Here is a 15,772-nt window from a genome sequence, read left to right as displayed (position 1 = left end):
TGGCACCGAGATGAACCGGCTCCCCACAGTAAAAGCACCGAACCCTCCTTCTGTCGACACGTAGCTCCTCCTGCGTAAGCCGAGCCCTTCTGGCTGCATGGACTCCCCCTTTTTCTCCGTGGGGGAACGAGAAAGAGGCGTTGAACCAGCCAGACCACAAACGATGCAGCGATAACTATAGTTTGGTCAAGGTCTGGTGTGATAGATAGAATGAAAAAAACTCTGGCACAAGATAAAGGGAGACTTTCAAAGGGAGACTATTTAAACACATGGGGGTAATGGGGAACAAGTGGAAACAATCAGGAATCAGGGGAAGACAATCAGACCAATGACACATGAGGGAAGGGCAAGTGACCTGAAAGGAGAGGAGAGTTACTTTTCAAAATAAAACAGGAAGACAAAAACTTCACCGTGGTATGACATTTACAGTATGATAATAGTCTCACATGATGGTTCAATTCAGTCCAATATGCTTAATAAAAACATAAATATTTTGTATTACACTGTTGGTATTTATGGATTAGGATGTAAAGTTTTAATTCCATGTCTAAAATATTATTTTGTATTTATATTGATTCAATATGTTTTGTAAATTACCATATTATTTTATTTGTTCAAATGAGAAGCTTTTATGTGATAGTGAGTGCATAGTTGCCATAAAGAGAAGTTAATGCTCAGTGCAATACCTATTTTGTTTGTCAATTTTATGCAACTGCTGTATTTTATATACTATATATATACTGCACTATATTTTGCACAACTTTTTCATCTTTGCAAATTCTTACTAGCTTCTTTGAAAATGGCTTAAAGCCTTTATTTATTCATTATTTACATATGGTCTTCGGATAAATGAAAAACCATAAGAAATTAAACAAAGATCCCACAAAAGCTATGCGAGCATAGCTCTGGAAAGATTGCGTAATGCTGCTCTGTCTAATAAAAGATAGTACACACTGTGTGGCAGGCCTCCAGAGATGAGATCCTGGAGGGGTAAATAATATGATAAAGCCAAAAACTTACCACAGACTAAAACTATTCATTGAATATTGCAGATGATAACAAACCCAGTATATCAGCTGTTGTTCAAAGGTACTGAATGAAAATGACAGTCAGTGCTGGATGAATTTTGGTTTAAGTTACATATTTTTTTTCTCATACATTAATGGAAAAGTTAAATGTTACCGACATAACTTTAAGTGGGTTTGTGGAAATGAACACATACAGATATTTATATTTTTGTATAATGTTTATATTATATACTTTAATAATGTGTAGTAATGTTACTATTGTGTACCTGATCTGGATTCACAAAGACCTCCATGAGCCTATGTACATCTTTATTGCAGCTTTGTTATTTAACAGTGTTATTTACAGTACCACTATTTATCCAAAGCTTATGAGTAACTTTTTATCTGAAAAACCGATCATAGCATATTCAGCCTGCCTCTTTCAATTTTTCATGTTTTATTCTGTCGGTGGTTCAGAATTCTTACTGTTGGCAGCCATGGCCTATGATAGATATGTGTCAATATGTAAACCTCTGAGATATCCAACTATCATGAGAAAAACCACTGTGAGTATTCTCCTGGTTCTTGCATGGATTGTACCTGCTTGTCATATTGCAGTACAGGTAATACTGAGTTTTCAAACTAAATTATGTAGTGTTAATTTAAAAGGAATATTTTGTAACAATGCAATGTACACACTTCAGTGTGTGAGACCAAGAGCACTGACTATATTTGGTGTTATTGCTTTAATTGATCTTGCAATACTTCCTGTTTTCTTTACAATTTTTACATATACAAGGATATTTACAATATCTCACAAAAGTTGTAAAGAATTCAGGAGAAAGGCTTTTGAGACCTGTTTACCTCATCTATTGGTTTTAATCAGCTTTGCCTGTTTGATGGTATATGATGTAACCATAGCTCGAGTGGAATCAGATGTTCCAAAAACTGCACGCTTCATAATGACATTACAAACAGTTCTGTATCATCCGTTGTTTAATCCAATCATATACGGGCTCAAAATGAAAGAAATATCCAAACATTTAAAAAAGCTCCTCTGTTGAGACAAAATGTAACTCAGTTTTGTTTCACTCATTTTCACTGTATCTTACTTGAGTGTCATACATTTCTTGATCAGAATTTAAATGTCTTCATATGCAAAATCATTTATGTTGTTGTAATTTTTGTCACTTCAGTGAAAATTGATATTATAGTAAACATTTTACTGTTTATGTGGTCAACTAAAACTGACACAAATCAATGATTATTTGATTTGAACAACTCCAAAGCGAATATTTGTTCATTGTGAAATCAATTATATATTATAAAAATCAAATATATTTTATTTCAATGCAGATTCATATATTTGAATCTTTTGGAGATATCTCTTTTTATTCTAGTACTTTAGTATGAATGTTTACTATCCATTGTGCAAGAACATGGTAAATGTGCACATTGATGAGCGATGTTCATATTTTCCATATATTTTAAATTGTACAAAGCTGTTTGAAGTGTGAAATAAGCACAGCTCTTTCTTGTGGAATTGAACAACACTCTTCAGATGTACGTGTTATGTCTGCAAACAATCCCACTCTAACAGAAGCCACCAGTTGTCTTTAAGTCACTCTGCCACAGTTATAAAATCGGAAATTTATTAGAGAAGTGACAGTCAGGGAATGCTAAGAGTAAAAGCAAAAAATGTTCTCAATGGTCTGATTTACAGTCAGAAATTCTAACATGTTAGCCATCTCACCAAAGAACTGAAAAATTATAGAGAGAGTTTTATTCAAAATTCATTTGTGTTACTATACACGTAAAGTACTAGTTTTACAAAAAAATTCCAAAATTAAATTAAATGAAATTAACAGTGCTTCGTATTCTTTAGTAGGTGTAGTTGCAGGATTAAGGATAAGAGAGAATATCTTCCAAACATAGAGGTTTGCAACAGCAACTCAAATTTCCTATAGAGTTTTAAACCTCTGAGATTATCAACTATTATGAGAAAAAACCTCTGTCACTATTTTCCTGGTTGTTGCATGGGTTGTACCTGCTTGTCATATTGCAGTACAGGTGGTACCGAGTGCTCAAGATAAATGATCCAGTCTCAGTTTAAAATAAATAGTTTGTAACAATTCAATGTTCACACTTCTGTGAAATCTTCAGAGGTCACAGTGAATGGATCAGGGTGTTATTTTTGTGGCGTGGCAACAACTTAGCTGATAATGTTACACACAGCATGAGCAGGTAACACAGGTGAACTCAAAGCCAACAGTTCAACATCTGGAGTGCAAAGATGCTCCTTCTCAGTGTAACCTCCAAGAGTATATCATCTGTTGTTGACAAGCACTGAAATCCCCCCTTTTTTTTACTGTTATCTCTCTATCTGCAGTCTTTGTCTGCCCATGTGGTTTAAAAATGGGTTGAGAATCGTTTGAGTTGTTCCTGCATAGGGATGGGAATTGTTAAGAATTTAGCAATTTCTTTTCCATTGTCGATATCGCTTATCGATTCGGTTCCTTATCGATTCTCATCCAGTTATATATAGTTCAAATATAGTACAAATGGTTTTGGTTGCAGTAACATTTTAATTTTAAGTATGCACCAACATTTTATCTACTTTCGCCTCTGTCATTGTACTTTTCCCTGCCTTGATGAAAGGGGTAGCTACAGGTATGTGGGAGCTTGCCTCTCAGCCTGCCTCACTCTTGCAGTCCTCTTCAACTAAATGTTAATATGAGATGGAAATTATTCATACAGTAGGTCGCTAACATTATTTCAATCAACAGGACCTGGAAGTTTTATTTTACAGGGCTCTAAAGATTTGAATGAAGGCAAGCGTGACCCTCCCCATTGGGCGGGCCGGTTGCACGGGTCGCCAATAATACCCAACTGCAGCCACCGCAGCTGCTACAAACCACCTCTCCTACAAAACACGCCCCTACAAACTACGCCCCTATAATCGACGCCTGTGTTGCAAGACAAGACGGTAAAACATATTTATATTTTTACATTTTGGGAAGATGTTGACGTTTAATGTAATGTTTAAGACATCTTTTGCTAGTCAGAAAGAGCATTAATGGCTGTTTTCAAAGACAACAGCCTCTATTTGTAAAAGAACACCTTTTTATCAAACTCAAACCCATTTTGTGTCGTCTGTTACAGTGGGGGAACACTGCACATAGACATAATAGGCATAATATTCCATCGAAAGTAATCCATAAGTTCAATCAGGAGGCAATGTGACAATAAATGTACCAAGTACTGAAAGATTGTTATAGGGTCGGACAAGATTTGCTTCTCGAGAGCTGAAATGGACTAAAATAGACAAATTGTCAGTGCAATCAAAAGGAAAGGGGGACAGAAAGAAATCCTCCTTGTTGAACTTTAGGAAAAAATAAATATTTACCTATTTGCATGGTCCAGTTCTTGGACGTATTCCCTGTTCTGTGGATTACAGATTTGGATACTGTTCATATTGTGACATACCATCAGTTTGTTTTTTCTCCCCAACAGAATCATAGCAGTGTATACTTTTTACATTGCTGTGTTCTTTACTCAGAGGTGTTGCACAGCAGATTGCTGTGGGAGCCTGGACAGGGAAGACTGCTCTGGATTTGGAGGTATTGCCTGCGATATCACTATCAAATTGATTTGTAATTATCTACTATTCGTTGACTGTAACTGTCTGTCATACAGGGTGTTCCTAAGCAGACACATGGCAATGATTGTGGTGTTTTCATGATAATGGTGAGTGAGCATAATGCCTTATAAAGTAATGTGGCACATCCATCCATCCATCCATCATCTGCCGCTTATCAGGGGGTCGGGTCGCGGGGGCAGCAGCTTGAGCAGAGAAACCCAGACGTCTCTGTCCCCGGCCACTTCCTCCAGCTCTTCCGGGGGGACCCCGAGGCGTTCCCAGGCCAGCTGAGAGACATAGTCTCTCCAACGTGTCCTGGGTCTCCCCCGGGGTCTCCTCCCAGTGGGACGTGCCCGGAACACCTCCCCAGGGAGGCGCCCAGGGGGCATCCTAACCAGATGCCCGAGCCACCTCATCTGACTCCTCTCAATGCGGAGGAGCAGCGGTTCTACTCCGAGCCCCTCCCGGATGACTGAGCTTCTCACCCTATCTCTAAGGGAGAGCCCAGACACCCTGCGGAGGAAACCCATTTCGGCCGCTTGTATTCGCGATCTTGTTCTTTCGGTCACTACCCACAACTCGTGACCATAGGTGAGGATGGGAACGTAGATTGACCAGTAAGTAGAGAGCTTCGCCTTCTGGCTCAGCTCCCTCTTCACAACGACGGGTCGGTGCAGAGCCCGCAACACTGCAGACGCCGCACCGATCCGCCCGTCAATCTCCCGCTCCATTCGTCCCTCACTCGTGAACAAGACCCCGAGATACTTGAACTCCTCCACTTGGGGAAGGATCTCATTCCCGACCCGGAGAGAGCATTCCACCCTTTTCCGGCTGAGAACCATAGTCTCGGATTTGGAGGTGCTGATTCTCATCCCAGCCGCTTCACACTCAGCTGCGAATCGCTCCAGTGAGAGCTGAAGGTCACGGCCTGACGACGCTAACAGAACCACATCATCTGCAAAAAGCAGAGACCCGATTCTGAGGTCGCCAAATCGGACACCCTCAACGCCCTGGCTGCGCCTAGAAATTCTGTCCATAAAAGTTAGGAACAGAATCGGTGACAAAGGGCAGCCCTGACGGAGTCCAACTCTCACCGGAAACGTATCCGACTTACTGCCGGCAATGCGGACCAAACTCTGGCACCGGTCATACAGAGACCGAACGGCCCCTATCAAGGGGTCCGGCACTCCATATTCCCGGAGCACCCCCCACAGGACTCCACGAGGGACACGGTCGAACGCTTTCTCCAAGTCCACAAAACACATGTAGACTGGTTGGGCGAACTCCCATGCACCCTCCAGGATCCTGCCGAGGGTATAGAGCTGGTCCACTGTTCCACGGCCAGGACGAAAGCCACACTGCACCTCCTGAATCCGAGGCTCGATTATCCGACGGATCCTCCTCTCCAATACCCCCGAATAGACCTTACCAGGGAGGCTGAGGAGTGTGATACCCCTATAGTTGGAACACACCCTCCGGTCCCCCTTTTTAAAGAGGGGGACCACCACCCCAATCTGCCAGTCCAGAGGCACTGTCCCCGATGTCCACGCGATGCTGCAGAGGCGTGTCAGCCAAGACAGCCCTACAACATCCAGAGCCTTGAGAAACTCAGGACGGACCTCATCCACCCCCGGGGCCTTGCCACCGAGGAGCTTTTTGACCACCTCGGCAACCTCAGCCCCAGAAATGGGAGGCCCCGTCTCCGAGCTCTCCGACTCTGCCTCTTCCGAGCACGTGTTGGTAGGATTGAGGAGTTCCTCGAAGTACTCCCCCCACCGACTCACAACATCCCTAGTTGAGGTCAGCAAAGCCCCGTCCCCACTGTAAACAGTGTTGACTGTGAGCCGCTTCCCCCCCCTGAGACGCCGGATGGTGGACCAGAATCTCTTCGAGGCCGTCCGGAAATCGTTCTCCATGGTCTCACCGAACTCCTCCCAGGCCCGAGTTTTTGCCTCAGCAACCGCCGAAGCCGCAGCCCGTCTGGCCTGTCGGTACCTATCAGCTGCTTCCAGGGTCCCACTGGCCAAAAAGGCCCGATAGGACTCCTTCTTCAGCTTGACGGCTTCCCTCACCACTGGTGTCCACCAGCAGGTTCGAGGGTTGCCGCCACGACAGGCACCGACCACCTTACGGCCACAACTCCGATCAGCTGCCTCGGCAATGGAGTCACGGAACATGGCCCATTCGGACTCAATGTCCCCCACCTCCCCCGGGATATGGTTGAAGCTCTGCCGGAGGTGGGAGTTAAAGCTCCTTCTGACGGGGGATTCTGACAAACGCTCCCAGCAGACCCTCACAATACGTTTGGGCCTGCCAGGTCTGATCGGCATCCTCCCCCACCAGCGGAGCCAACTCACCACCAGGTGGTGATCAGTTGACAGCTCCGCCCCTCTCTTCACCCGAGTGTCCAGGACATACGGCCGCAAGTCCGATGATACAACCACAAAGTCGATCATCGAACTGCGGCCAAGGGTGTCCTGGTGCCAAGTGCACATATGGACACCCTTATGTCTGAACATGGTGTTCGTTATGGACAGTCCATGACCAGCACAGAAGTCCAACAACATAACACCACTCTGGTTCAGATCGGGGGGGCCGTTCCTCCCAATCACACCCCTCCAGGTCTCACTGTCATTGCCCACGTGAGCATTGAAGTCCCCCAGCAGAACGAGGGAGTCTCCGGTAGGAGCATTCTCCAGTGCCTCCCCCAGAGACTCCAAAAAGGGTGGGTACTCTGAACTGCTGTTTGGCGCATAGGCACAAACAACAGTCAGGACTCGTCCCCCCACCCGAAGGCGGAGGGAGGCTACCCTCTCGTTCACTGGGGTAAACCCCAATGTACTGGCACACAGCCGGGGGGCAATAAGTATGCCCACACCTGCTCTGCGCCTCTCACCACGGGCAACTCCAGAGTGGAAGAGAGTCCAACCCCTCTCAAGAGGACTGGTTCCAGAGCCCAAGCCGTGCGTCGAGGTGAGTCCGACTATATCTAGCCGGAACCGCTCAGCCTTGCGCACCAGCTCCGGCTCCTTCCCCAACAGAGAGGTGACATTCCACGTCCCAAGAGCTAGCTTCAGTAGCCGAGGATCAGACCGCCAAGGCCTCTGCCTTCGGCTACTACCCAGCTCACATCGCACCCGACCCCCTTGGCCCCTCCCACGGGTGGTGAGCCCGTCGGAAGGGGGACCCACGTCATCATTTCGGGCTATGCCCGACCGAGCCCCATGGGCACAGACCCGGCCACCAGGCGCCCGCTGCCGGGCCCCACCCCCGGGCCTGGCTCCGGGGGGAGGCCCCGGTGTCCCATATCCGGGCAAGGGATCACGAGGTCCAAATTTTTTGTTCATCATAAGGAGTCTTTTGAGCTGTTCTTTGTCTGGTCCCTCATCTAGGATCTGTTTGCCTTGGGTGACCCTACCAGGGGCTTAAAGCCCCGGGCAACATAGCTCCCAGACTCATTGGGGCACGCAAACTCCCCCACCACGATAAGGTGACAGCTCAGGGGGGATGATGATGTGTCATCATGTGGCACATGATTGTTTTTTTTTTCTTTCTTTTTTTTGATAATTAATTTGTAATTGCATCTTTAAGCCAATAATTATTTAAATCTTAAGTCAATTTTGTTCCAGCTATAGAAGCTGGAAGTACTGATTTAATAATACATTGGATGATATGTAGTATTTTCCATGGCTCCAATACAATTCAATACAACACAGTTCAATGACTTGAAATCAATACAGTAACTTTTTTGGAAAAAAAATTAAACCAGTGTTACTACGAAGTAAATAAATGGATTGTAGACAGTGCTCTGCAGTATGTCATGTCTTTTCTAATATGCAGTTTATTGTAATGATCTGCACTACATATTTCATTGTAAATATGTGCCCACTTTTTCACTGAGTAGTCAGCTGTCGGATATTCCCTGTGTCTTGCATCTATTGATTGAGAATTTATCATCACTACAGTATGCCTGGTACTTGGCCATGGATGCTTGCTTTGACTTCAGTGTCGTAAGTACCCTAAAAATTAAAAAAAAATTATATTCTGCAATAATAAGTGCAAATGTCAATCCTCTCTGGATCCTCATAAAACAAACTGACACAATTATGGTTTGCTTTCTGCAGAGTCCACAGGCCCTGCCACTGACCACATTTACCACAAGAGGCCTTCCAGCTTTCCACCCAGAAAGCAGGTTAATGTGAGTGAAGATTGTTACAGTAGAACAAAATATCCAGTGTTTAGAGCTGTGCACTAAGTCATGTCTTTGTGTGTCTTGATTAAGGACAATAATGACAGCATGGACCAACATGATGGTCACCACAAGCAGAGATGTTGGGATCCTGAGTGAAGACACGTCTTCCGACAGGCTTGTGGTAAGGACATGCAAAGGATCAAGAAACAACAAATCTTATTAAATATACTTAACCAGAATAAGTATGTTTAACATCTAAATGCTGTTTAATCAAATTTTAGGAAAGGGCTCAGCAAGCTGAACACCAAAGAAGAGTCACCAGTGACCTTCTATTAACGTCCATCACTCAGGATAAAGGCCTACTGCAACATCTTGAAGTGAGCTTGAAATTAAAATTTGAGTGGCATACTGTAACTAATTTTGGTCAACACATGATAAATTAATTATTTAAGTGAATCATTTTCTGCTAGCCTCGTGTTTGTACATTTATTTTGAGCATCCTCCCAAAAAATATATATATTTACAGGTGATCATCACAGGATAAGTTTCATCCTCCTGGGCAACATCAAAGGGCAGGGTGAAAACATTATTGTTTGTACATTGTTTATGTATTTCATGCCAGAAATAAGGTCTAGGTTTAAAGATACCGGAGTTCCCCTTTAATTTAATTTTGTTTGTCAGTTTTATGCAACAGCAGTATTTTGTGTAATATGTGTATTATGCAACTTTTTTATTGTTGTAAATTCTTACGAACTTCTTCTAAAATAGCTTGAAGTCTTCATTTATTTATAATTTCTCTAATGTCTTACAATAAATTAAAAAAAACAAAAGAAACTATGCGAGCATAGCTTTGGAAAGATTACGTAATGCTGCAGTGTCCAATAAAAGATAGTACACACTGTGTGGCAGGCCTCCAGAGATGAGAGCCTGGAGGGGTAAATAATATGATAAAACCAAAAACTTTCCACAGACTAAAACTATTCATTGAATATTGCAGATGATAACCCACCCAGTATATCAGCTGTTGTTCAAAGGCAGGTAATGAAAATGACAGTCAGTGCTGGATGAATTTTGGTTTAACTGCATAGTTTCAATTTGCACTTAGTTCGTGTTATGAATTAAGTTAAAAAAAAGAAAATTTCATACATAAATGGATACGTTAAATGTTACTGACATAACTTTAAGTGGGTTTGTTGAAGTCAATAAATACAGATATTTATATTTTTTCATTATGTTTATATTATATACTTTAATAATGTGTAGTAATGTTACTATTGTGTACCTGATCTGGCGTCACAAAAACCTCCATGAGCCTATGTACATCTTTATTGCAGCTTTGTTATTTAACTGTGTTGTTTACAGTACCACTGTTTATCCAAAGCTTTTGGTTGATTTTTTATCTGAAAAACAGACCATATCATATTCAGCCTGCCTCCTCCAATTTTTCATGTTTTATTCTGTAGGTAGTTCAGAATTGTCACTGTTGGCAGCCATGGCCTATGATAGATATGTGTCAATATGTAAACCTCTGAGATATTCAGTTATTATGAGAAAAACCACTGTGAGTATTCTTCTGGTTGTGTCGTGGTTTGTACCTGCTTCTCATGTCACAATACAGTTAATACTCAGTTTTCAAGCTAAATTGTGTAACTTTGATTTTAAAGGAATATTGTGTAACAATGCAATGTACACACTTCAGTGTGTAAGACCAAGAGCACTGACTATATTTGGAGCTGTTCTTTTACTGGATATTTTAGCACTTCCTATGTTCTTCACAATTTTTACATATACAAGGATATTTATAATAGCTCACAGAAGGTGTAAAGCATTCAGGAGAAAGGCTTTTGAGACCTGTTTACCTCATCTACTGGTTTTAATCAGCTTCTCCTGTTTGGGTGCATATGATGGTATTTTACCCCGAGTGGAATCAAATCTTCCAAAAACTGCACGCTTCATAATGACATTACAGATACTTGTGTATCATCCGTTGTTTAATCCAATTATATACGGGCTCAAAATGAAAGAAATATCCAAACATTTAAAAAGGTTGTTCAGTCGAAACAAAACGTAACTCAGTTTTGTTTCACTCATTTTCACTGTATCTTACTTGAGTGTCATAAATCTCTTGATCAGAATTTAAATGTCTTCATATGCAAAATCATTTATGTTGTTGTAATTTTTGTCATTTAAGTGAAAAATCGATATTATGGTAAACATTTTACTGTTTATGTGGTCAACCAAAACTGACACAAATCAATGATTATTTGATTTGAACAACTCCAAAGGAAAGACTCATCTTTTTGTGAAATCAAATTCAGGAATGTATTTAATTTCAATGCAGATTTATATGTTTAAATCTTTTGGAGATGTCTGTTTTCATTCTAGTAAAGTATTTTACTATGAATGTTTACTGTCTGTTGTGTAAGAACATGTTGAATGTTCACATTGATGAGCGAAGTTCACATTTTCCATGAATTTTAAACTGTACAAAGCTGTTAAAATGTGAAATGAGCACAGCTCTTTCTTGTGGAATTGAACAACACTCTTCACAACAGTGTACGTGTTATGTCTGCACACAATCCCACTCTAACCAGACTTTATGATAATTACAACCATATATACAGTTGATACAACTGCATTAGGACATTACAGACATGTCTGGTTACAGGTATATGTAGAACTGAACAGCAAGACTCCTGCATCAAACTCTAAGGTGGAAACTGAGAAAAACTGTCGATCTAAAACAAATGTGGTGATCAGAAAAGAGAGCCATAAAGGAGTTGGTGAAGCCTGCCAGATGAATCTATAGGTTGTAATAGATGACTTTGAACAGTGAAAGGCCAGTGGAGAACACATGTACAGTAAGTTTGACTTACTTTGCCTTGGCTCTGTCAGCTGCACATTCACCTTCACTCACCTGTGTCATGCACTGTCACTAAGTATGATTTAACCTGAGATGATGCTCCCACAACATGATTTATCACAGTTGCTGTTCTGCTCTTTTTTATGCTGTTTTGCACCTGCTGCTGAAGTTATCTTAGCCTCTGTTAGTGTTATGTTACTCCATGTGCACCAGAGTTAGGTTTTAAAAAATATGTTAATTCAACTGATGTAGATAAATATAAACTGAGTAAGCTCTGCAGGTTTTGTTGATAAAGAGCCAGAATCTGAATTTATACAACAAGATCAGTATAATGAATTAGACCTCTGAGGGAAATGTGCAAAACTGAAAGTCAAGATGGAAATCAAGTCTGCTAAACTCAATCAAATAAAGCAAATAAAGTAGGCAATGCACAATAAAAAAAATTTTAATTCACAATTTGATGTTGTTCAACTCCCAGCTGGGGCCTTTCTGTGTGGAGTTTGCATGTTCTCCCTGTGTATGCGTGGGTTCTCTCCAGGTACTCCAGCTTCCTCCCACTGTCCAAAAACATGCATGTTAGGTTAATTGGTGTCTCTATAATTGTCGCTATGAGTGAACGTGAACATGTGTGGTTGTTTGTCTTGTTTGTTTCTGTGTGGCCCTGTGATGGACTGGCGACCTGTCCAGGGTGTACCCTGCCTCTCATCGGATGACCACTGGGTTAGGCTCCAGCACCCCGCAACTCGACTGACGGATTAAGCGGGTGCACAAAATGGATGGATGGAATTTGTTCTTGCTTTCCCTGTTGGAGATCATTGTACATGTAACAGGCAACAGGAAGCCCAGAATCCAGGAGAGGCACCAGCCAGGTCATCCTGAGTAGACCAGCGGCCCAGCAGGTAGGATAGGGGGAGGATAGCACCCCAACCCCCTCCACCCGCATCGCAACCCTGCTGAGAGGAAGGTGCACACCCCCCATCCCGGGATACAGGGTGCGCCCAACCCACAGGGAGGACCCAAGAGATACACGACACAGGCCTCACAGCCAGGAGGGGGCCACCGACCCCCGTGGAGATCCAGTTGGTAAACATCCTTGTGGGGCTTTGTGGAAAAGCACCAGTGGGCGGGAGTGACCCAGGCAAAATCCCAGGGAGGGACCCAGGGAGAGGAGCAAGGTGATGGAAAACATCTCGGAGGTTCACGTACCTGTCGCCGGCCACATCGAGCAGGTTCACACTCCAGTAGCCTCAAGACCCTAATCCGTAGCCGACACTACTGTTCAAAAGTTTGGGGTCACTTAGAAATTGCCTTATTTTTCAAAGAACAGCACTCTTTTTTTTCAATGAAGATAACATTAAATTAATCAGAAAAACACTCCATACATTGTTAATGTGTTCAATGACTATTTTAGGTGGAAATGTTTGTTTTCTAATTAAATATCTGCATAGGTGTATAGAAGCCCATTTTCAGCAAATATCACCTCAGTCTTCTAATGGTACACTGTGTTTGCTAAACACCTTAGAAGACTAATTGATGATTTGAAAACCTTTGTGCAATTATGTTAGCACTGCTGAAAACTGTTTTGCTGGTGAGAGAAGCTATAAAACTGGCCTTCCTTTGAGCTAGTTTAGTATCAGGAGCACCACATTTGTTGGTTCGATTATACTCTCAAAATGGCCAGAAAAAGAGAACTTTCATGTGAAACTCGCTAGTGTATTCTTGTTCTTTGAAATGAAGGCTATTCCATGTGAGAAATTGCGAAGAAACTGAAAATGTCCTTCAACGGTGTGTACTCCTCCCTTCAAAGAACAGCACAAACAGGCTCTAACCAGAGTAGAAAGAGAAGTGGGAAGCCCTGGTGCACAACTCAGTAAGAGGACAAGTATATTAGAGTCTCTAGTTTGAGAAATAGACGCCTCACAGGTCCTCGACTGGCAGCTTCTTTAAATGGTCCCCGCAAAATGCCAGTGTCAATGTCTATAGTGAAGAGGCGACTCTGGAATGCTGACCTTTTAGGCAGAGTGGCAAAGAAAAAGCCATATCTGAGACTAGCCAATCAAAAGAAAAGATTGATATGGGCAAAAGAACACAGACATTGGACAGAGGAAGATTGGAAAACGGTGTTATGGACAGGCGAATCAAAGTTTGAGGTGTTTGGATCACACAGAAGAACATTTGTGAGACGCTGAACAGGTGAAAAAATGCTGAAAGAGTGCCTGATGCCATCTGTCAAGCATGGTGGAGGTAATGTGATGGTCTGAGGCTGCTTTGGTGCTGGTAAAGTGGGAGATTTGTACAAAATAAAAGGTATTTTAAATAAGGAAGTCTATCACTCCTTTTTGCAACGCCATGCTATACCCTGTGGACAGCGTTTGATTGGAGCTAATTTCCTTCTACAACAGAACAATGACCCAAAGGACACCTCAAAATTAAGCAAGACATATTTAGGGAAGAAGTAGGCAGCTGGTATGCTGTCTGTAATGGAGTGGCCAGCAGAGTCACCAGATCTCAACCCCATTGAGCTGTTGTGGGAGCAGCTTGACCGTATGGTACACAAGAAGTGCCCAACAAGCCAATCCAACTTGTGGGAGGTGCTTCAGGAAGCGTGGGGTGAAATTTCTACAGATTACCTGAACAAATTAACAGCTAGAATGCCAAAGTTCTGCAATGCTGTAATTGTTGCAAATGGAGCATTCTTTGACAAAAGCAAAGTTTGAAGAACAAAATTAATATTTAAAATAAAAATCATTATTTCTAACCTCATCAATGTCTTGACTACATTTTCTATTCATTGAGCAACTCCTTTGATAAATAAAAGTGTGAGTTTTAATGGCAAACATAAAATTGTCTGGGTGACCCCAAACTTTTGTGTTGGTGACGTTGAAGTTTAGGCTGTTCTCTAACTGCCAGGTTAGAAAACAGAATGTGCTATGAAAACCTGTGCTGTGTGAGCCCCAACTAAGTGACTAAGGATAGGTGATTCATTAAAATTGGAGGACAGGAGAAGGTGGGAGAGTGGAAAGGGAAGACAGCGCTACATTCCTGTGCCGCAGCCCCACTTCCCCACAAAGATCTCAACCATCGAGATTGAGCCAGCACCTCCAAACCCTAACGTGCTATGGTGTGTGCCCTATGTAATTAATAGCTCTGAAACTGGTGAGGTAAGTAAGTAAGTAAGCTTTATTTGTACAGCATCCTTCACAGACCAGGGTCACAAAGCGCTTTACAGTTACAACAGAGCAATAAACAGGAAATACATACAATAGCAGCAGGTAACACAGGTGGACTCAAAGCCAACAGTTAAACATCTGGGGCACAAAGATGCTCCTTCTCAGTGTAATCTCCAAGAATGTACCATCAGAATATTGACAAGCACTGAAATCCCCCCTCTTTTACTGTTATCTCTCTATCTATCTCTCCCTGCTTGTCCATTTTGTCTACTAGTGAACTCACATTTCCCATGATGATCAAGGGAAGAAATGGTTTAAACTTCCTCCTTCTTTCCCTCAGTTTTTGTTTACATCTTCTGTTCAACTCATCTGGATCTGGGGTCTTATTACAGGCATTACTTGGGCTTTGGAAAGCTGCTTTTGGGTTTAGCTTCTCTGTTGTCATGGTTATGCATCCAAAACAGATGCATAAACAATCTGAATTACCAGCAGAAATCAAGAAGTCATTACAGCAGCATAGCATGCAGTCTATTTCAGAATTATTTTTTTCTATTATTATATAATAGTCTCACATGGTGGTTCAATTTAGTTCAATATGCTAAATAAAAACAAAAAATAAAAACATTTTGTTTACAGTGTTAGTGTGCTTGGAGTATCAATGTTTATGGCATGGAAAATTATGCAGGTGTCATGTTGGAGCATACTTTTTATGGGTTATGACTGAAATTGTTTTTTCTGTCTAAAATATTGTTTTGTGTTTTTATTGATGTAAAATTATTTGTAAAATACCATATTGTTTTATTTGTTTAAAATGAGAACCTTTTACATGATAGTGAGAAAGTTATTGCTCAGTGCAATGAATTTTGTCAGTTTGATGCAACTGCTGTATTTTGTGTAATA

General features: G+C 42.0%; 3 protein-coding genes across 3 annotated transcripts in view; all 3 read left to right on the top strand.

Annotated features, from left to right (window-relative positions):
* gdap2 (ganglioside induced differentiation associated protein 2) overlaps positions 1 to 15,772 on the top strand; it is a 358,630-nt gene that overhangs the window by 277,983 nt on the left and 64,875 nt on the right. The gene's annotated exons all lie outside the window — the stretch shown is intronic.
* LOC140319980 (olfactory receptor 11A1-like) lies at positions 1,163 to 2,071 on the top strand. The gene has a single exon (XM_072397742.1). It carries the CDS (start codon positions 1,163 to 1,165, stop codon positions 2,069 to 2,071), a length of 909 nt encoding a protein of 302 aa, XP_072253843.1.
* Positions 9,990 to 10,910, top strand: LOC140319252 (olfactory receptor 6N2-like). Its single transcript, XM_072396845.1, has one exon. It carries the CDS (start codon positions 9,990 to 9,992, stop codon positions 10,908 to 10,910), a length of 921 nt encoding a protein of 306 aa, XP_072252946.1.

Source organism: Leuresthes tenuis, unplaced genomic scaffold (genome assembly GCF_036924035.1).
Source record: "Leuresthes tenuis unplaced genomic scaffold, fLeuTen1.0.hap1 SCAF_12, whole genome shotgun sequence".
Taxonomy (NCBI): Eukaryota; Metazoa; Chordata; class Actinopteri; order Atheriniformes; family Atherinopsidae; genus Leuresthes; species Leuresthes tenuis.
This window is presented reverse-complemented; position numbering and strand designations above follow the sequence as displayed.